This window comes from Penicillium expansum (genome assembly GCF_000769745.1).
Source record: "Penicillium expansum strain MD-8 chromosome Unknown contig190, whole genome shotgun sequence".
Classification (NCBI taxonomy): domain Eukaryota; kingdom Fungi; phylum Ascomycota; class Eurotiomycetes; order Eurotiales; family Aspergillaceae; genus Penicillium; species Penicillium expansum.
In genome coordinates, this window is record NW_015971406.1 from 260,047 (window position 1) to 279,980 (window position 19,934).

A 19,934-nucleotide genomic window follows, 5' to 3' on the forward strand; every position below is an offset into this window, starting at 1 on the left:
TTAATATACCGCAGCAAAGAACAATCCTTGGCTGTCAAAGCTCCAAAGGCCTTCCGCTTTCATCAAACAAGTCTAGCTCCGAAGCTCAATACCTCACTCATCATGGCGGACGATTCGACTGTCGAAGAGACAAAACAGACAGTAATCCAGCGCTTCCGGGCCTGGGGTGGTAAGTGGCCTATGAATAGTCTAGCTTTGTCGGCCAACCGTCGAGGCAAGACAATATCGCAAGTGATCACTTATTAATGACGTCTCTCAACGCAGAAAACTCATTCCCACCCACGTTGCTCGCCTCCATGATCGCAGCCCAGCACATGCGCCCCTTCCAGTTCTTCCCGATGATCTTCCCGCCTGTGCTGATCTTCTCCAGCTATGCCAACCTGCAGGGCTTCAAGACGGACACTGCCGGCATCAGCGCGGCCTTCTCGGGGCTGTACCTGCTTCTCGCAGCCCGCCGGCGACAGCCGTTCATGAAGAAGTTTGGTGTTCGGGGCGTCGTGCGTGGTGCGACTCTGGGTTTGGCTTTGGTCAACATGGTCGGTGGTGGGTTGGCGTACACTCTAGGTAAGAGGGAAGAGGAAGAGGATGCGTCATGATTAAGGTGACAGCTTGTAACTATGCGAGGATCGCGGCACCGCATTGGTGTCGCGCTCTGTCATGTACAATATGTGTATCAAAAGTGGTTTAGTTGTGCGTTTGGAACGTGGGTGACTTCAGGTCTCGGTGCCGGTGAATATGGGTTTGTTTATGGAATCATTCATGCATTATCATTGTACAAGTTGGAAATAGACCGTAGGAATCCTTTAGTGGCTACCCCGTCTAAGTATCTACACTTTAGAGTTTCCAGAATAGAGGTGCTCCGACGACAGCACGAACTGTCGCACCTGTTCAGGGACCAACCAGTTCAGATCCTGGGGAGCCGATTGCAACGCCTCGCGGGCTCTAGTTGAACTCACGGGTTGGTCAGTGGAGAGACGACCCTTCACAAGCTGAATCCTATCGGCCCATTCCCTACGCGCGCCCTCGCCATCTCGGTCACCTCTAGCAAGGGCCGCCACGTATCCCAGCTGCTCCTCTTTCCCACCCCACTCATCACTCGGCCGCATAGTCACACGCAGCCGGTGCTTTGACAAGAAAGGCCCTAGAGGCTTCAAGGTATGTTCGGGCGGATAATACTTGGAATTGAAGATCCGGATCAAAGTATCGTAACCCGTAAGATGGACCTGCTCCAGCGGCATGGGGTAAGATTCCGATGCCTCGATGGCAGCTGCCTTATCGACGAAATAGGGCTTCTTCGTAACGCCGATATCGACCAACGGGAGAGTTTCGACAGCGTGTGTGAATCCCGAAGCGGCGAAGGCCGGTGCCGATGCGAGGTGGGCGCGGAGATCCCGAGCGAACAGCTCCATCATCACGAGCCGATCCTCGAAGGAGGCTGGCTTCGATGGTTTGTCTGCATTTTGTGTGGCTAGAAGGAGAAGCACTCGAGGGCGGGGCCGGGGATTTTCTAGAAGAGCCGTGCTCACAATGCGGAGGTGGGCGCAGGTGGGGGGATTGAAAGACGAGTCTAAGACATAGAGTGTCTCGGATTCTGCGGAGTGGTCGGGCGGGATGGTTGTTAGGACCTCGAAGTCTTTGGTCGAGGTGAGAAACCGCTTCAGTAGTGAGGCATACTGGGTTCGGAGGTGTTGGAACGAGGACATGGTTCTCAATTTTTTAACTGCGCGTCATGATCTACAAGGAACCTTGGAATGTTGCAATGCATGCGGGATGTATGCAGGTGTTATCAAGACTGATAAGATGACATCTTGTCACCGCCTTCCCGAGGTCAATATACAACACATTATAGAGATCCACATCTCAAGATTGAAGATAATTCTAGAAGACAGCTTCAGCATTCACCATGGTTCGCAGAATTGAGATCTCCTAGCACAATTACGAGCAATTCCTACCAATTCATACCAATCTGGGGAGTTGGGGAGGGGTTCCGACAGGGGTCATTGAAATTTTAAGCTGGACGTTTCATCTTAGAAAGCTTCTCCGTGTCGATAAGGGATGTGCGAAATATGATAATTTCTATGGAATATAACGCGATTTCTATCAAGTCGGTTGTGCTAGGCATGACCCCTATCCCTCCACAAACAGAGATTTTTCAAATTCTCGATTTAGTACGCTCCGTACTCCGTACAACATATACGTTGGATGTACAACTAGTACTCTGGGAAATTAAACACTTGGAACAAACGATAGACCGAAGCCCAAGGACCGTGCATCAAGTTTAACCTTGGAAGACTCCGTAGACCTTATCAATTCACCCGATACGGAGTACACGACGGCTCATTTAATAAATATGCCCCACGTACTCCGTACTCCAGACGGCATTTAGAGTAAATTGTGTAAATCTTCAATTTTATGGAAATGAGAAGATAGATATACCCGTGGAGTCCAGAATTGTCAAGTTTATTTCTCAAAAAGCAATTTATATCCCGAGAAATGGTGGAAGCGGGGACCCTGGGACACGGGAGACTGATTTATGTGAAACCTTCGGCCTAGTGTGTATTGTATATCCCGTATTATTACAGCCGAGATCAATGCCCTTTTCCCGAATATCCCGGTGATCTGCCCGTAAATTTTCTCTCTTCATCTTCTATATTCTCGGGCGGTGTTTCCCCATTGGCATCTAAGTACTCCGTACATTGTAGATGGGCCTATAAAAGTGGCCCCGGATACGATCAGACTTTTCTGGGATGCACGTTCAAGTATGTCCGTGCCCTAAAACCCCGTTTGCCGATATGGTCCTACGGGGTACAAAAGGTATGTTGTACGGAGTACACAACATAAGTTCAATGACCCCATAACCCCTATTAAGCACTTCATGGAAATCGGGGCAGATAAAGACAGGGTCTCAGTGACGCCACCGACGCCACATCACATCAAGGAAGTTCAGTTCAAAGCTCATAGGCTTAATATCATATGGTTTTTTTTTTACGTGAGATTAAAGGTCCCAGCCCAACTGCCCACGGGCTCTGGATAAATACACATGGACCAATGAGACTTCCGTGCCTGAGACAGTGGATATCATTTGCCGTCGATCCACCGGTATTACCGACTTTGGAATTTAGTACTCCGTACTTCGTACTCTTGGATACAGAGTATATAATATTAAAATTAAAATTAAAATGATAAGTATCGTTTAATTTAAAGGAAATTAAACAAATGGGTTAATTACCTGGAGGCTCCATCATTTCTTCCTTCTTCTTTCCTTCTTCAAGCTTGCATTTCTTGACTTCTACTTCTTCTTCTTTTTCTTCTCTGTGAGAAGCCATACGTTCCTTCCCTACGAATTGATTTCGTAACTTTGCTCAGTCGCTCTTTCCAACCACACTCACTTAAAGCCGAACTCGCTCAATTTGCTCTTGCATTCTTGCTTCTTGACATCTCTCTATCCCCTCACTTTAACCTCTTGATATCCACCGTCGTTACCAATAACTTCATCATGGTTGTCTTGAACAAGTTCTCCGTTGCCCTTGTGGCCGCTATGGCTGCTGTTGGTCAGGCCACTCACGAGGGTCTCCATGCTCGTCGCGTCCTGGCTCGCTCCGTCACCCCTGTTGCCGAGGTCTCTACCTCGACCGTCCTTGTGGTTCCCACTCCTGTCGAGCCAGCTCCTACAGCTTCCTCCGCTGCTGTTTCTGCTCCCGCTGAGGAGACCTCCGCCGCGCAGTCCTCTTCTGCCGTGCAGTCCTCTTCTGCTGTGCAGTATTCCTCTGCTCCCTCGGTGGCTTCCAGCGCCATTCCTTCCGTTGCTTCGTCTGTCGTTCCCAGCGTTGCTTCTTCCTCGGTCGTTCCTGGTGTGAGCTCCTCCGTGCCCGCTGGCACTATTTCGCCTATCGCTTCTTCCAGCAAGCCTGTAGTCACCCGCACTCCCGTTAGCTTCCGTCCTACTGGTCGTCCCACCAAGTCCTCTCCTGGCAGTCTGACCAGCACTGTGTCTGCTCCCGCTGGCACTGACGTCCCTGGCGATGACTCCGTGACTGTGACTTACACCGTGACTTCTGGAACTTCCACTAGCGTCATCACTACCACCATCTCCAAGACCGCCACTGAGCAGCACACCGTCACTGCCGTACGTGTTGTATCTGATATCTTGCCCTTTGTATTGAACTAATTTTGATATAGACTGAGTCTGGCGCCGAGGTCTCGGCCACCAAGCCTGCTGAGGACACCACCGAAACTCGCACCTCCACCATCAACAGCACTAAGACTGAGACTGTCACTCTTGTTGAGGCTCCCACTCCCTCCGGTGCTGCCGGCAATGACTCTGGTGCTTGCACCGCAGTTACTGTTACTGCTACTGTCACCGAGACTGTGACTGCTGTATGTGCTGCTCATTCACCTAACTCATGCATCAAAAACTAACATTATTTCTCTAGGGCGCTGCTGAGACTCAGACCCCCGGCAATGGCAACGGTGAGGGTGCCCAAAGCACCTCCACTGTGGCCGCTACTTCCTCTGAGACCACCGCTGCTTCCACTGAGACCGCCGCGGATTCCACCACCCGTGTTCCCATCGGCTCTACCCGCATTCCCCTCACCCGCACTCCTATTCCTTCTTCCAGTGGTTTCGCTACCCGGACTCCTTCCGCCAGCGTTACGCCTACCCCCGCCTCCAGCGGCCTGCCCTTGCCCACCGGCACCCCCAGTGGCAAGCCTTTCTTGGCCAACTGGCGCCGCCGCTTCATCTAAACAACGCTGCTAATGCGAGGGGAGTATCCACCTCCCCATGGCAGCGAGTTGCGAGCCTGTTGATGATCTGAGAGAAAGTTCCGATTTCCTTCTACTCGCGCAGAGGCGTGCTGGTACTGTACCTATTTTTTTCTTGGCAAGTTTCGGTACAAACGGTTTCCATTTCACTTCTTATTTACGCTCCATTTTTTGCCATGTTTCTTCTTTTCGACTTCTATTCTTGCAATGGACTTGTCATGCTGGATGGTGCTTTGGACCCCAAGCTTTCCCTGCCTGCTGGCTACGTTTTGCAGGCCGCGCCCAATCTTCAACTTTTCGGCATGACATTTCCTTGCGTTACATTTTTACCCTCCAATGTGAAATTGACCCATTCATATGACCGGTTTCCATTGGACTCGGAACATTTTCTCACGTATCGTTTTTACGGGTGGTGACACGTCTGCTTTGAGGACTGGATCTCGCCTTTTTCTATTGTGTTTGAAGGAAAAATTCATCTTCTTTAATCTTTACAGATCTTCATTTTGCGAATGATCTCATACTTTGCGCTGTTTTTCGTCTTCATTTTTTTCTTTCTAGGTGGAAGGCCGATGAGGGTGAGCAATATCGGTATCCTTAGGAAGAGAAACTGAATTGACTTGAGGCTTTTGCCTGTTTACAAAAAAGACCCCCTTCCTTTGTAAGATATGTAGAAGTAAAGTACATGAGGCTCTCCATCCTGGGGTTATGGTAAGGCTTGGCCTCTGACGGACATGTCGATCAGTGTCGATCTTCTTGGGTTGCATCAGGAACAACACATAGGGATATCTATGGATATATAATATACATAGGTATAGTAAAGATTTGACCTGATGTTTCGTGTCTCGTGTCATTTGTCCATGCCAAAACATTAATATACATCGAATAGGATATGTAATATACAAGATTCGAACACTCAACTTCACCCCCAGAAGAGCTCACGGCATCCATCCTTTCATCACCATCCAGCCTGGCTCCCATAATGACTATTGATATCTACTACGGTATCGAATCTAACGCCTCAACCCCTTCCCTCGCAATCCGCTCCCGCATAATCTGCCATTCAACCCACGTCACACCCTGCAACAAACAATCCGCCAGATCATCAAGTTTGCCCGGGTCAACAGCAGCCACCTCGTCCGCCATATCAGACTGAGGCGACACGGGCAATGAAGAAAGAGATCCACTCTTCAAAGAACGAGACCCCTTCCCTTTCCCCTTCTTCGACGTCTGCGTCTGGCTCTGCCATTTCCGCATATAACCACCCGCAACACCATGCAGAGCAGGACACTCGGATTTATCCGCAAGCACGATCTTATCGTCAGCAGCAATACCCAGCTCCAGTTTTTTAAGACTTCCGTCCGTGTCTAGAGAAGCATTGGTGTTATTCTTCTGCATCGCAGCAGAAAGCCATCGTCCAACAAGATCGATCTTAGCCTTCTTCACTTCTCGCGCGGTTGGTTTCTTCTCCTTGACCCTTTTCCCGACCTCTGATGCTGTCCCCTCGTCTCCTTTCCCTGGAACTGATGACCCAGATCCACCCTCAAGCCAATACCTCACTACCCGTCTCGGATCAACGCCTCGAACAACCAGATCCGCAACCTCCCCGCCCCTCTCCTGTCGCAGTGTATGGAGAACGGCATACAGCATACCCTCCAACAAGCCAACACGCAGCGTCCATTCAAGCACGGCACTTCCACCGCCTGAGCGGAAGCGCTGCCGCTCTATGAGCACGTGCGTAGGGCGGTATGCAGCTATGAGTGATGTGATTAGGGTATATGCATTTGCAGCGTACAGGTCCGGGGAGAAGCCATCTTTTTCTTTTGTGGTAGATTTGGCGATCTTGACCTTGACAGGCAGGACTTTTTGCGTATCTACTGGGAGAATAGCTTGGGATGATTCCGTGGCGCCACCAGATCCTGATATTGGTTGCACGGGTTTGATTATACCGGTATTATCCCCGGGTATTAGGTCCAAACTTGATATCTCAGAAACAGCAAGTTTGTGCCAGGCTGTTAACTCTGGCGGTCTGGGGTTTGCAGCATCTATCCCAATACCTGGACCCCCCGAGCGGGGCACTCGCAGATGCGCGAATGCGAGGTTCTGAACACCCATATCGATGCTGAGGATGCTCCATGGTTGTGCGGGATTTGATTTTGACAAGTCTGCTGACTTGATGATTATCTTTGTCTTGTGGTTGCTTGAGGGAGTTTTTGTCAACACCCGCCGATCGACCTGTCGATCTTGGTTTGGGCAGGTGCTTGCACTATCACTAGTATTGGTAATGTGATTGGGACTACTAGTGATGGCACCCTCTGCAACACCATCACCATCACCATCACCATCTGCGGCAGCCGACTGCGACTGCAACTGCAACTGCGAGTGTGAATGCAACGTCAACTCCGCTGCAATGCGCTCAATAAGAACACCCTTCGTACCAGACGATTGGATACCCGTTGCTCGCGCAATGCGCTGCAATTGTACTGATTTCAAGCATGCGAGCCAAGGGTGCGTTGGGGAGTACAGTGCTGCAGAGAGACGCATTGGGGGGTTTGTTTGTGCTTGCTTGCCAAGGGTGGCATTTGGTGCGGGGTCTGGGCTTCCGGTGCAAGCACGACAAGTCTCAGATTTCTGTGTTTGGCTGTGCAGTAGACCCGAAATGGCAATTTTAGGCTGGATGCATGGGCTTTGGAAGGGATTGGATTCTTCATGGTGGATGGATTTGCTGATCGGTGCACGGACCACTGACGTTCGCGGCTACCGTGGCACTGGGTCGGGATTGAGTTCGTAACTTTTGTTTGTTTCCATGGTTCTGTGGAGGTTTAGGATCGTAGAGCATCATTTTCTACGAGGTGTGTAGTATTGACATAACAAAATAGATATTATATGCGCCCTCTATTTCCCAGACAAAATATAACACCGAGATCCCCTTGTGTCGGTAAAACACCCGGTCTGAATAGTAAAAATCCCCCCAATAAGCAGTAAATGCAAGGCGCTGAATGGCAAGTCAAAACAAAACAATCACCTAGGTAGAAGACAGCAAAGCAGCAAATAATAACCGACACCAAGAATTCAAAGAGCAAAAGTAAAGACCGAAACAAGAGCAAGTTATACCAATGCTGGCTGCTCAACCTCCGCCAATGCAATCTCATCTCGGAGATACAACAACGGAGCCCAAACACGCCAGTGTAGCACACCCATATGAGCTAGCCGCATTCCAATACGCTCAATATCCGACTGCTGTGGCGTCAGAGCCAGGGACGAAGTATTCACTGTCTTCACTGAACCAGACGCACCAGCAGCCCCAGTCTGCGGCACAGCACTACTCAGAGTGACAGACAATGGAGCCCTTTGCGACTCACAGATCGCCAATGGCGACAGTGGCAAGTATCTACGAGCCGCCGCTAGGGTGGTAGTAAGAATCTTCCCCCGCATGCTATTTTGGAAGAAAACAAAGAGCTCGGACTCATTCGAGAGATGCCACTCGAGTGCTTCCTCAATGGGAACAATGACCTCGTCCGCAACGACAGGGTCGAGCTGCAGCGCGGCACAGGCAAAGCGGGCAATCTCTAGCGCGATACAGCGCATATTTTGCGTCCAGCGCTTTCCGCCACGGTGGTCGGGATCGTCGTCGTTGTTGTCTGGGTTCCCTGCGATACGGTTCTCCAGATCCATGCCGTCTTCCATTAGGGACCAGATGCGTGACCGGAAGGTGGTGTAGGTTTCTTCTGGGGTGGAGAGATACCGCTTGTGTTTGTTGACGTAGGACTCGAAGATGTACCAGGCGATGTCGAGGTTGATTAGGTTTTGCACTGTTGAGCGGAGTTGCCAGAGACGCTCGGAGTCGAAGAGGAAGGTTTCAGGGAAGTTGGTGGGCGGGGCGAATTGGAGGAGTTGGCCGGAGATTCCGCGGAATAGGGCTTCGAGGGGTTTAAGAGTGTCTTCTGTTTCTGGGGTTGAGGCTGTTGATTTTTGGGCTTCCGCATTTGCGTCGTCTTGACGGGCTTGCTCGCGCACGGATAGGTACCAGTTGCGGGCGGGTTCGACCTGGAAGCCGCCGCGATTCATTTTGCCTTGGAAGTATTCTTGGAGGAAGGGGACTGTGTCTTCGATGAGGAGAACGCGGAATGCTCGAATCTGATGATTGGCGACATCCTAAGGCACGAGTTAGTTATCGTTGCAAGACAGAAGGGTTTAAATGTGACTTACCAACTTCATCGCCTCAAGAATAGAGAACAATGTTCGTAGACCATTGACAATCTCCCGGGGATCCTGAGACTGTGAACCTTTTTCGATTTGCTCGACCATGGAATCTGCCCACTCGTCTCGCATTGGAGCACAATGTGTTTTCAGGAGTTTCGCCAGCCATTTCGCCAGCGTAAGCATGTCGAGAACGCCTTTGCGTATTTGTTGCATCAGTAATGGAACTTCTAGGTTCTGCATGATAGTTGGGTGGTCCCGTTCCGGAACAAGGGTCTTGATGACGTCCTGCAATGTCTCGAACAGGGCGGGCAAACGGGGATCGAAGGTGCGTCGAGTACTATCACTCGACTTGACTTCCCCAGTGGCGGCATCGGCAGTCGCAGCATGGTAAGAGTAGATAGTAATCTCTGCGGCTAAGGAGTCCCAATAATCCGCAGCTTCTTTCCGCTTGCGTTGGCCCTTCTCTCCATCTAAGTCGGGCTTGAAGTGCAGGTCGCGGTCGAAGTTAGCGTCCATGCGGAGGTTGATGTTGCTCATGATACAGGGCAGGTCAAGCTCGCTGAGAGTTTTCTTGGTAACGGGTGGAGATCTCCGAGCCTTGCGCAGTAGCCGCTGATCGCGGGAATCTAGACCCAATTCTTGGGGTATACTGATAGCCTCCGGTGACGGGGAGGGTTCTCGAGGCCGAGAGATAACGGCTGGTACCGGGGATGCAGCTTGTCGAGCTCCATGAGGATAGGCGAAGGGCTGTTGACGACGACGAAGAGGATTAATGGAAGGTCGGTCATCATGATTGTGGGAATCTCGCCCCTCGTTCTTGTGGTACTCTTTAGAACGACCACTTCCAGCACCATATGCTTCTAGAGGGCCTTCAGCTCCCTCCTCCTGCGTGCGGGCTTCTTTTGTGCCTTGTAGATCCATCGTTAAACACGATATATCTGAACCTCCCCTACTCAAACAGTCAGATAAAAGGAAGATTTTGGGGTGGCAATGGCGAGACCACGCCATGCGCCCAAGCACTGCACAGGGCGACTACGCCCCTATGCAACTCCCACAACTCACAAATTTAATAGCCCCCTGTTTGCCTCAGGCAGGCAGCCAATCCGCAGTCACCGAAAAGTGATGCAAGTGAGCTGTCAATTCCTGTGGAGCCGAGGATTGCTTGGATCTGCGTCGATCGCCTCGTGGTTCCGATCAGGGGTGCAAGATAGGGAGAAGGTAAAAAAAGGGGGTGGAAATTAGAATCCTTGAAACAAAACAAGTATATAAGAATCAGAATAAAAGAGAATATAATCCTTTAGAACAAAGAGATGTAGAGTATGAAACGATTCTCCCAAAGTAGAAAAACCTGGGGGGAATTCCAGTGTATACTCTCAATAGCAAACAAGTCCAAATTGGTCTCGAAATTGCACAAAGATGCAGGACAAATGAACAAATCAAAGAAAAAAAAGAAAAGAAAGAAAAGGAGTTGGCAAAGCGACCGGGATGAACTGATATAGGTGAGTGTATCCCAGATCTACACCGGATTCGGGTGGACGCAACCAGCACATTCCCATGCTGCTACCCGCGAGCAGACTCCCCTCGACTACTTGATATCTCGACATTGTAACATCTTTTCCATTTCCGATTTGAACTTGCATCTGCACTTGAAGTTCTGGGAAAAAAGGGGGAGGGATTATTCGCCTCACTTTGAACTTTGAAACCAGCACTGGCCACGTGAGTGTGAGTCTCCTTTTCTCGGGGAACCACTGGATGCAGTCGATTTGCGCATTACCAGGTACATAGTACCCTCCAGCTGGCAGAAAAGTGTTCACATAGTACGGAGTGTTCGAGGAGAGATGAAGCAGGGCCCCTCTCGTCGAGATCAGAATGTTTTGGTTCTGAGCCTTAGTTCCTTGATGCCTGAACGCCTTAACTCCATGATGCCTAATAAACAAGGCCACACATCCCTTGAGGCAACCCTATACTTCACCTACTTCACCACTTAAATCCAAATTGATCTTCTCGTTCAGCTCGGATCTGAATAAAATTACTGTGATTCAGGAGGCATCCACTGCTTATAGAGGGATATGAGCTCCGACTGACCTCTCAAATCCACTGGCTATGACTTTGGCCCCAATAACCGGCTGGCCTTATTGACACCCAAATCTGGCTCAACAACCGCCCGCTCAATAGATCAATGACCACCACCATGTCTGAAAAGAAAGAGATAAAAAGGAAACATGATTTCCACGTGGAATCTAGTCTGTATCAGCATCCTAGATCTTTACTTCGCAGTATCATCTCGATTATTTGCCAGAAAGAAAAGTATTCTCATAGGTGTGCAAAGCACGGCGAGTTTCGATCATGAATATCTCCGCATTGCTATACTTCTTTCATATCCTATGGGCAACTCCTGGATTTGTCCTTTCACGAGGAATTGGTTCATACAATACTTCACAATTTGAAGTACATATCTTGCCCGGCGTTTCGGACCTTCCACCCAGCTGGGCTGGTCGTCTTCCGGTTCCGGGAACAGAGGATGGAAATGAAATCTTTTTCTGGCTATTCCAGTCAGAGCAGCCGGCATATGATGATAATTTGATCAGTAAGTCTGAACTGGAAAAAACATACAAAGGTGATTGCTAACCAAATTGTATAGTTTGGTTCAATGGCGGCCCTGGCTGCTCATCCTTAATAGGCCTGACGACCGGCAATGGACCCATTTCGTTCGATGGTAATTCAACTCGATTTATTCGCAATCCACACTCGTGGACACAGCTGGGTAATGTGCTTTACGTTGATCAGCCCGTCGGCACTGGCTACTCCACGGCCAGCTTCCCCTACCCGGTTAAGGACAATGACCGGGTAACCACGGACTTTACGCAGTGGCTGCGTAGCTTCTTCGAATACTTCCCGCATCTGCAGTCAAAGCAAATCCATTTAATGGGAGAGTCATATGCAGGCATCTACATACCCTATTTTGCATCGGAACTTCTCGAGGGTAATAATTCCCTACCTCTCAACGTTCGTTCAATGTCTCTCGGTGACGGATCTTGGGGAAATGGAGCAGCCATGGCGTCCGTTGCAATGGGCAAATATCTCAGGTCACAACTGAGCCTCCTCCAAATCCCCGAAGACGTCTTGTCTGTCTTCGACGAAGCAGACAAAACCTGCGGCTTCAACGACGTGTTAGCAAAATCTACCATATACCCTCCTCAGGGTAAAATCCATATCCCCGGAAACCCAGAGTACTTCAACCTCCGACGTCGAGACCTGACCAATGCCGCCAATTCCGCATGCGACATCTCACCCACAACCCCGGAAGAAGTCCGCAGCTCACTTTTCAACTCAACCTGCTACGGCCCCTGCGCTGCCTTCTCCACAGCAAGTGATTATCTAACAGCCATCTCCACGAACCGTACAACCCGCGGATGTTTTGATATCTACGACATCTCCCATGACTGCAGCGCCGTGTCGGAGCTCCCACTAATGGCAGAGTACTTCGGCCGCGCAGATGTCCAGAACGCCCTGCACGTCGATAACAGCGGACCCTACAGCGCCTGCAACTCCACAATCCTAGGCACGCTCCTTTCAGTACCCTCTCCCGTGCCGCCGGAGTATTTCATCCTCCCATCTCTGGTTACCAACCACAACATCTCGCTCCATATCTACTCCGGAGAGTGGGATATGATGATCAACCACTTCGGCGCGGAACTGTCACTGCAGAATATGACGTGGCATGGTGCGCAAGGCTTCGCGGACAAGCCGAAGAAGCCGTTCTTTGCAGATAATGCTGCACCGTCGGGGACTAGGCAGCTCTTGCTCAAGCATACGCCGGTGGCTACTACGCTCTTAACTGCCACTCCCACTGCTGCTGCTGCGGGTACGTGGGCTATGGAGCGTGGTGTGTCGTATCATCTCTTCCGTGGGGCTGGTCACAGTGTGTTTGTGAATAAGCCACGCGAGATGTTTTCCTTTGTGAGGGATGTGGTTGTTGCTCCAAGGGCTGGTTGATCATGGGGATTTTGGGGATTGGAGCTGGCGTATTTTGGGTTTTGGTTATCGAAATCGGTGTTTAGAACATGTAATTCCTCTAGAGTTCTTTTCTATCTTCAAAATTCATGGACAAGTTAGTATTTGATCAAAAAGGTCATGTTGAGCTCGTAACAAAAATAGTAATGGAAGGCTTTCGGACGATGTCGACAAAAATGTTGCATCATATAAGAAATCACCAAAAGCAATGTGATCTCTGGGTTCAAACGGTTTTTTTCGTCATTTGCCTGTATTATTCGCAAGAAATCAAAAAGATCACACCAATCACTTACTTCGATGATCCCCGTCTTGCGGGATATATATAACACCATTTTGCTTCATTGTACCAACTGTTTTGGTGAAGTGTTTAATTTGATATCCCAGCTACGATGGATATCTTAATGGATTTATACTCAGTTAAAAAAAAGCAGCAGTAATATCATGTTCCATATCTAAATCGAGTTGTTCCCAGAGTATACCGTATCTCGTTCACAAAGACCACAATGTTACCAGATCTCTGTCCTAGTGCAACAAGCGCATGGATGATAGTCTCACTATGATAGAACTTGTATGTATCAAGAGCAACCTTGAGTCAAGTCTACTTAGGGTTAGTCAATAAGTGTTGATCGTGATCATCATGAGCCAGCATGAGTCATGATGCATCACGATGAGGGGGAGTTGCACATAAACCAGCTTCTCGGCATTGACTACGTACATACCCGTAGATATCCCCTCTGGTTATATAAAGGCTTAGAATTATTCATAGCTCTGATGTATCCTGGGTAAAAGAAATTCATGATTCTGTTTGATTCGTTCATGCAGCTACTCATCTGAGAAAGGCATAAAAAACGATGTAACCTGCTAGCCGCAACAAAAAATACTATGCCAAGATTCTCTCCCAATAGATGGGCCTTTGTCAGCGTTAAATCACCGCCTAAGGGAGATGATATATCACGAAGCATCCGTTTACTGATGGAAGAAGCTCTTTGCGACCATTTGTCTTGATGGGGCTAGCCGACACTCTGAGTACTGCCTCTGTATTTGAGTAGAAAAACTCCTAGAACATGGAAAACTATTTGTCCTGTCATCGAGTTCCTCCTTTTGTAGGAGCGGGTATTCCCGGCTTCTTTCTGACCTTCTGTGCAGTCTGTCGAACCTTACCAAGCTCTCCACCTTTGACATATCCCACCCAATCCAGCAGCACCTTTGTACAGCATCGATGGTATGCATAGTGGCATTTGTAGTTGTAACTCGTCATAGAGCAAAATCCGTTCCACTTCTGTACCATCGCTGCCACCAGCGGTGTACCAACACGCTCATTCTGTGCATTAATATCTCCACCAAACGAAAGAAGGAACCCCATCATCTTCCGATTCCTAGAAAATGCTGCTCCATGTAGTGCTGTCCCGTGCACGCCTCTACCAAGGCCTTGAGAATCCCAACTCGGTAGATTCCGTAGTTTTCTCTAACCCCTCGACGATGGTATCAAAAGCTTCAAATAAAGAAAATTTCAACTGCAGCAAGAAACGCACACCGGATCAGGGCAACGCCGCATGAACAGGATCAGACTGGACCAAAACATCAACTAACTCCATGAATTTCCTGACGTATGCAGCAACCTTGACGCATAAACCGCGGAAAATAGGCTCATTCCCCCCGATGCTGATCTTGGTTCGTTTATCCCTCACGCAGCGGTCGCGCTGGCTTTCGTGTGCTGAGGTGATATCGTTTAGAATGTGTTTTGCATCTGGAGGTGAGGGGCTTGACGTTTCGATGATGCGCTGGCGTTTCGGGGAATGATCATAGAGCAAGTACCCATAGTGGGGAGATTGGCGACGTTGTCATCACGAGTGACTACTCCGTACTCTCTTCAATGTTAGTCAATATGTGTATAATCGCGTGTCTTGAGAAAGTGGATGCGCGTTTCAGCATTTCATGGCAAAGAGAAAAGGAATGAATGTTTTATTCGCACAAAGCTGGCGCAAAGGAAATGCAGGCTTGGCCGAGCGGGGAAATAATCAGAAAAGGCCCAGGGGGAATGATTGAAGCCCAAGTGCTCTTCTTTATTCACATCACACATAAACAATTCACTGTAGGGCCACGGGTAAGTTATATTCTCGTAACCCTCCACGGCCTATGGCTGAGAGCACCGACGGTGAAATGGCATTGAAGTCCAGGCACTGACTGGTATGTAGGAGTCGTATGATATGTCAAAAATAATCCAATCTTTCGAAGAGATATGAATTGTTTTCATACGTCATGATCTACTTCCTTCCCCGCATAATATGGGGTAAGCCAGGTGATCTCACATTGTATGACTACAAAGTATCAGCCCATCCATTTCCCTTTTCTTTCCTTTTCTCTACTTTCCCCTCTTCTTCCTCTTTACATCTCACATCTCACATCTTCCACCATGACAAAAGGATTTGCAACCATCACCCCCGAATGCGAGGAGGTATTCGACGAGGTCAAAGGCACCGATAATCTTAATTACGTCATCTACGAAGCCTCCGCACACGACAAGAAGATCACTGTTGCTGAATCCGGCAAATACAAGGACTACACTGAGTTCCTCTCTCACTTCAAGGATGACACTCCCCGATACGCAGTTATAGACTTCACCTACGACTCTCCCGCCGGCGATGGCCAGCGAAGCAAGCTAGTCTTTATCACGTGGTATGTAGAGACACATTGTATCACCCTCACCTTTGGAGAGGGGGTGATCTCACAATCGTCGAAGAGTACATGGTACTGACTGTTGGGGTTGCGGGTAGGGTGCCCGAGGCTGCGGGCATTCATGACAAATCTTACTACACCTCGAACAAAGATCATCTCTTCTACGAGCTCCAGGATATCAGTCTCCATGTCCTGGCACATTCCCAGGCGGAGCTGGCTCATGCTGCAAGTATGTATACTCTGGCCTCGTGAACCATTGGCTTCATGGCTAGTATGGTAGTGATCGGAACTGACCTTTTTTTACCCTAGTCCTGGGGAAGTTCAAGGCTCTCTAGAGGAGTCTTTGATCTTCAACCTTCTTCCTGAATCATGACTTCCTAATCATGAACCTGCTGTATGAAGCGATTCACAAATCATGGGTGGTCCAGCTATGCTGTTCTAGACACATTATTTCGCATTACAATATTTTTTACAACTAGAATATGAGGACCTGTGGGATTGACGCTGAAAATGACCGCTTTTGAGGCCAGAAAGAGCTCCCTTGCCACCCGTAACTTTGGACCTCCTCCGGCTTAAACTAATAAGTACTAATATTAGACCGATCCTATTCTTTATAAGGAAACTCGAGCTAGACTAGAATATTTTTATAGTCTTATAGCTCCCTCTAAACTTTAAGCTAAAGACCCTAGGTATCGCTATTATTAAACGTTATCAGGAAAAGTCCTATAACTAAGAATAACATAGGAATAGAATATAGGAATAGATATTATATTTAATTAAATAAAGAAATATTAAGAAAGAAATTACTCTAGTCATATAATGAATAGACTGCGACATCGCCCATGGACGGGCTCTTCTTCCATCTCCGCCTTTTTTTTCGCACTTTCTCTTTTTTCACAAATTACCGGCTGACATAGGAAGGGGAACAAGTGAAGAGAGAGAAACGAGAGTAAATTATCATGGCAGAAAGCAATTCTCCTACCTCGAGCCAGTTGGAGCTTCCGGAATCCCCCTCTCAAATCATCGGCAGACGCAGAAATCGCCTTTTGAGCATCATCAAGCAAAACGATCTCTCTCTCCTCCGTCAATTTATTGCCTCGTGCTCTCCCGAGGATGTGATTGCCCCTGGGACACCCTACTTGGAGGACACCTTGTTCAGTGCAGCCTCTTACGGTAGCCCCGAGGCTCTTCGCATCCTCTTGGGGGTGTATGCTGCAGCCCCAGAAATTGTTAAAAAGCTCAATCCCAATTTCCGCCTGCTGCTCGACGCATGTGGTGCAGCAAATATTGATGTCGTGCGTTTCATCTTGGACAGCCATGCCGATCCAGAGAATCCGTTACCGCTCGGATCGGTGGATTTGCATCAGAGAGATGACTCCGGAGATACGCCGATTCTCGCCGCTGCGGGGTCGCTGATATATCCCGATGAAGATGCCGACGAAGTGGAGGATGAGGGCCTTGATCGGAATGAGTGGATTCGGAATCGGATTACGCGAAGCCATCAGTTGATCAATTTTCTTCTCGACCGGGGCTGTTCAGCGACAGATGTCAATCCCCCTTTGCCAAATGGTCTCTCGCCTTGGGGAAATCAGGTTCAAGACAGTGTGATTGGACTTTCTGTGTCAACGGGTAGTGGTCCATTAATTCAACGGCTCGTTGATTCCGGTGCCGATATATATCTCAAACATCAACACATTCATCACCCCAGAGTACCACTTCAGTCCAGTACCACAGACACTCGCACGCATGACGTGACTACGCTCCATCTGGCAAGCTTATTCTATAATTCTGATGCTGTCAAATTGCTCTTGAATCATCAGAATCACAAGGCCAACGGCAACCCTGACCTGACTTCCTCCTGTGACAGTGACGGGCGGTTTCCATTACACTGGGCAGCTAGCGGCAGTGCCGAGTCTGATTGTGGACTCCTGGATAAGCAGCTCAAAATCTCAGAAACCCTTCGGCTGCTCCTCGACCACGATTCTACTGGTATCAACCTTGTTGATAAAACTGGATCTACGCCCCTGCACTATGCTGCTAGAAGCCACGCTAGATGCGGTTGCACCCAGTATGCTGAGCTTGCTATCCGCAATTTACTCGAATATAAGGCTGACCCTCGGATCCCCGATGGCTCGGGCCGTACTATCCTGCATCTACTAGGGTACCACTCCCATCAAGGCGACCCCATCAACACCACGCTCCTGGAATCAATCTTGTCACATGGTGCCAATATCAACCATACGGAGAAAAACGGGAAAACAGCGTTGCACGTCTTTACTCAGAATCTGCGACAGGTCTCAGCGGCAAAGTTCCTAATTGAGCATGGAGCGGATTTCAGAGCTCGAAACACTTTTCGCGAAACGCCTTTCCATGCGGCAGCGCGAGGGTTTTTGAGTGATCATGTACGCCGTGATGGGAGAGATCCGGAAGTGACAACCGCGAACAAGATCAGACTTCAGGATGAGATTATGCTTGCTCTGAACAAAGCTGCTGGGGAAGATGCCGCTATGTTGATGAACCAACCAAATGCGGAGGGTAAAACTCCGCGAGACTTGTTGGAGGAGACCAGAAATAGGTGGCAGGGGATAGCGCGGCCCATATCCGGCCCTGGGAGAGGCAGAGGTAGAGGCAGAGGGCAGCCAGTAGGAGCATAATCACAGATGAAGCATATCTCATAAAAGTGGCCATCGTAGTACTTCTTACAATTCTTCTCTCATATCTGATTTGGTATGCCCAATCCACGAATACTTAATGCCCCTCTTGTTTAAATTTGGAATTTGCGCCAGATTTCAAGGCTTTGAGTCAAGGATGCTGGGGAAAGTCTTTTATACTCCGTCGTTATCTAAACAAGGCACATCTTTAGCAAGATTTGGGACATGAGCCATATACATGGAGCCCTATTTAAAGATGACTTTTTCGTTTCAAATAACTGCCTCGTCCTTTTTACTGTACTAAAAAGATATTAGAAATGACATTTTAGATGAAAGAAAAACAACACAGCTTAGACTCATGTCCTGCAGATGAAATTTATCAAACAAAGAACGGATGAGGAGAGTCCATATCATAGGAAGTTTCAGAAATGTACGTAGAGCTTCCATTCTTCATTAAAGCTACATTGGATCTCTGAGTGTACCATTGATCTTGCTCTGAACATAGGTACAGACTAGTTCTGAAACGAGTGATATAAGTAAATATGACTGAACATTCATGACATGTGTAGCATATAGAGCGAGAAGATGTCAGTTAGTTGCAAAATAAGCAGTGTTCCTTAAGACATCATATACAAAATCGCTACCCAGTTAAGCGCACGAGATTTGATCCAATTGAGTCGCGCCAATCATGCCTTTTATAAATTAATGGCCAATGATAAAGCTGCTCGCAAGGTGCTGATGGTGAGTTTAGAATTTCATTATCTCGATACATTTTACTGACGATAGAACTAGGATACAATACCATTCAGCAAAGAAGTCTAGAAAGCTTCGAGACTGATGGCTACCTTCCCTGGCCGTAAGGACTGTCCTTACCGCCAGGCTGCTGAGCTTGGATTCGACATACAAGAGGCAGTCGCTACCGCGAATCCTTTTCGGGTTGCGATGCTAACATATGCCAGCGAGTTTCTCTACTAACAATCCTTAGAGTAAATTGCGGAAGCAATAGGGGCAGGACCGTAGTTTGCGAAAAGTAGCAAGGGGCGAATGGTACAGTCAAGTCCGATTGGGCGGGTGAAATTATAGGGTCGCAACGATGAGTGCAAGATAGAGAGGCAGAACAATGGAAACGTGAGAGAAAAGAGGAAGAGCAGCGAAGAACAGCGAAGACGGGTCTTTCAAGTCGGAGAGCATAAGAGCAAAACTAACCGCATCAATTCACAGGTCCACCGTTTACATATTAAAAATGTTCGCCCTGACTAAATATATATGTATGAAGTGGAAGTTTACGATAAATAAACATCAATTCATTTGAAACGTATTGTAACAAAGGCCGGTTCTTTCACGGGATATTAACTCGCTAATGCATAGAAAAAGAGAAGCACAAAGAGCACTAATTAAATGCATGTATAATCGATAGTCAAAAGAGATTCAATGACATGCCCAATAGATTTCTCGTAGCTCAGTTCTTTCAAAAAAAAAAAAAAGAAAAAAGATCAACCCGCTAAATCATGGATAAACAGAATACAGATCGAGGATCGGAGTGCCAGGAAAGAGATGGTGTTGCAAGGAACCACCAAAGTCACGTTGCTGGCATGCACAATAGATTGCTCATAGTCATAATCGTAAGATG

At 48.4% G+C, this 19,934-nt stretch overlaps 9 protein-coding genes across 9 annotated transcripts; 6 read left to right on the top strand and 3 right to left on the bottom strand.

Annotated features, from left to right (window-relative positions):
* Nucleotides 1–102: 102 nt before the first annotated feature.
* On the top strand, nucleotides 103–596 carry PEX2_057410 (uncharacterized protein; the record flags this gene model as incomplete). The annotated part of the gene is made up of 2 exons (XM_016743015.1): nucleotides 103–169; nucleotides 265–596. 2 exons carry the CDS (start codon nucleotides 103–105, stop codon nucleotides 594–596), a joined length of 399 nt encoding a protein of 132 aa, XP_016595737.1.
* Nucleotides 597–827: 231 nt separating this feature from the next.
* On the bottom strand, nucleotides 828–1,703 carry PEX2_057420 (nicotinate-nicotinamide nucleotide adenylyltransferase; the record flags this gene model as incomplete). The annotated part of the gene is made up of 1 exon (XM_016743016.1): nucleotides 828–1,703. The coding sequence occupies one exon, from the start codon at nucleotides 1,701–1,703 to the stop codon at nucleotides 828–830; it is 876 nt and encodes a 291-aa protein (XP_016595738.1).
* Nucleotides 1,704–3,496: 1,793 nt separating this feature from the next.
* Nucleotides 3,497–4,745, top strand: PEX2_057430 (uncharacterized protein; the record flags this gene model as incomplete). Its single annotated transcript, XM_016743017.1, has 3 exons — nucleotides 3,497–4,126; nucleotides 4,180–4,377; nucleotides 4,434–4,745. The coding sequence occupies 3 exons, from the start codon at nucleotides 3,497–3,499 to the stop codon at nucleotides 4,743–4,745; spliced, it is 1,140 nt and encodes a 379-aa protein (XP_016595739.1).
* A 194-nt stretch (nucleotides 4,746–4,939) lies between these two features.
* On the top strand, nucleotides 4,940–5,179 carry PEX2_057440 (uncharacterized protein; the record flags this gene model as incomplete). Its single annotated transcript, XM_016743018.1, has 1 exon — nucleotides 4,940–5,179. One exon carries the CDS (start codon nucleotides 4,940–4,942, stop codon nucleotides 5,177–5,179), a length of 240 nt encoding a protein of 79 aa, XP_016595740.1.
* A 580-nt stretch (nucleotides 5,180–5,759) lies between these two features.
* On the bottom strand, nucleotides 5,760–7,304 carry PEX2_057450 (uncharacterized protein; the record flags this gene model as incomplete). The annotated part of the gene is made up of 1 exon (XM_016743019.1): nucleotides 5,760–7,304. One exon carries the CDS (start codon nucleotides 7,302–7,304, stop codon nucleotides 5,760–5,762), a length of 1,545 nt encoding a protein of 514 aa, XP_016595741.1.
* Nucleotides 7,305–7,868: 564 nt separating this feature from the next.
* PEX2_057460 (TCP11 family protein) lies at nucleotides 7,869–9,884 on the bottom strand (the record flags this gene model as incomplete). Its single annotated transcript, XM_016743020.1, has 2 exons — nucleotides 7,869–8,915; nucleotides 8,970–9,884. 2 exons carry the CDS (start codon nucleotides 9,882–9,884, stop codon nucleotides 7,869–7,871), a joined length of 1,962 nt encoding a protein of 653 aa, XP_016595742.1.
* Nucleotides 9,885–11,309: 1,425 nt separating this feature from the next.
* On the top strand, nucleotides 11,310–12,959 carry cp9 (putative serine carboxypeptidase; the record flags this gene model as incomplete). The annotated part of the gene is made up of 2 exons (XM_016743021.1): nucleotides 11,310–11,550; nucleotides 11,605–12,959. The coding sequence occupies 2 exons, from the start codon at nucleotides 11,310–11,312 to the stop codon at nucleotides 12,957–12,959; spliced, it is 1,596 nt and encodes a 531-aa protein (XP_016595743.1).
* A 2,431-nt stretch (nucleotides 12,960–15,390) lies between these two features.
* PEX2_057480 (actin-binding ADF family protein) lies at nucleotides 15,391–15,988 on the top strand (the record flags this gene model as incomplete). Its single annotated transcript, XM_016743022.1, has 3 exons — nucleotides 15,391–15,653; nucleotides 15,752–15,882; nucleotides 15,963–15,988. 3 exons carry the CDS (start codon nucleotides 15,391–15,393, stop codon nucleotides 15,986–15,988), a joined length of 420 nt encoding a protein of 139 aa, XP_016595744.1.
* Nucleotides 15,989–16,612: 624 nt separating this feature from the next.
* On the top strand, nucleotides 16,613–18,307 carry PEX2_057490 (ankyrin repeat domain-containing protein; the record flags this gene model as incomplete). The annotated part of the gene is made up of 1 exon (XM_016743023.1): nucleotides 16,613–18,307. One exon carries the CDS (start codon nucleotides 16,613–16,615, stop codon nucleotides 18,305–18,307), a length of 1,695 nt encoding a protein of 564 aa, XP_016595745.1.
* Between the last annotated feature and the right edge of the window lie 1,627 nt (nucleotides 18,308–19,934).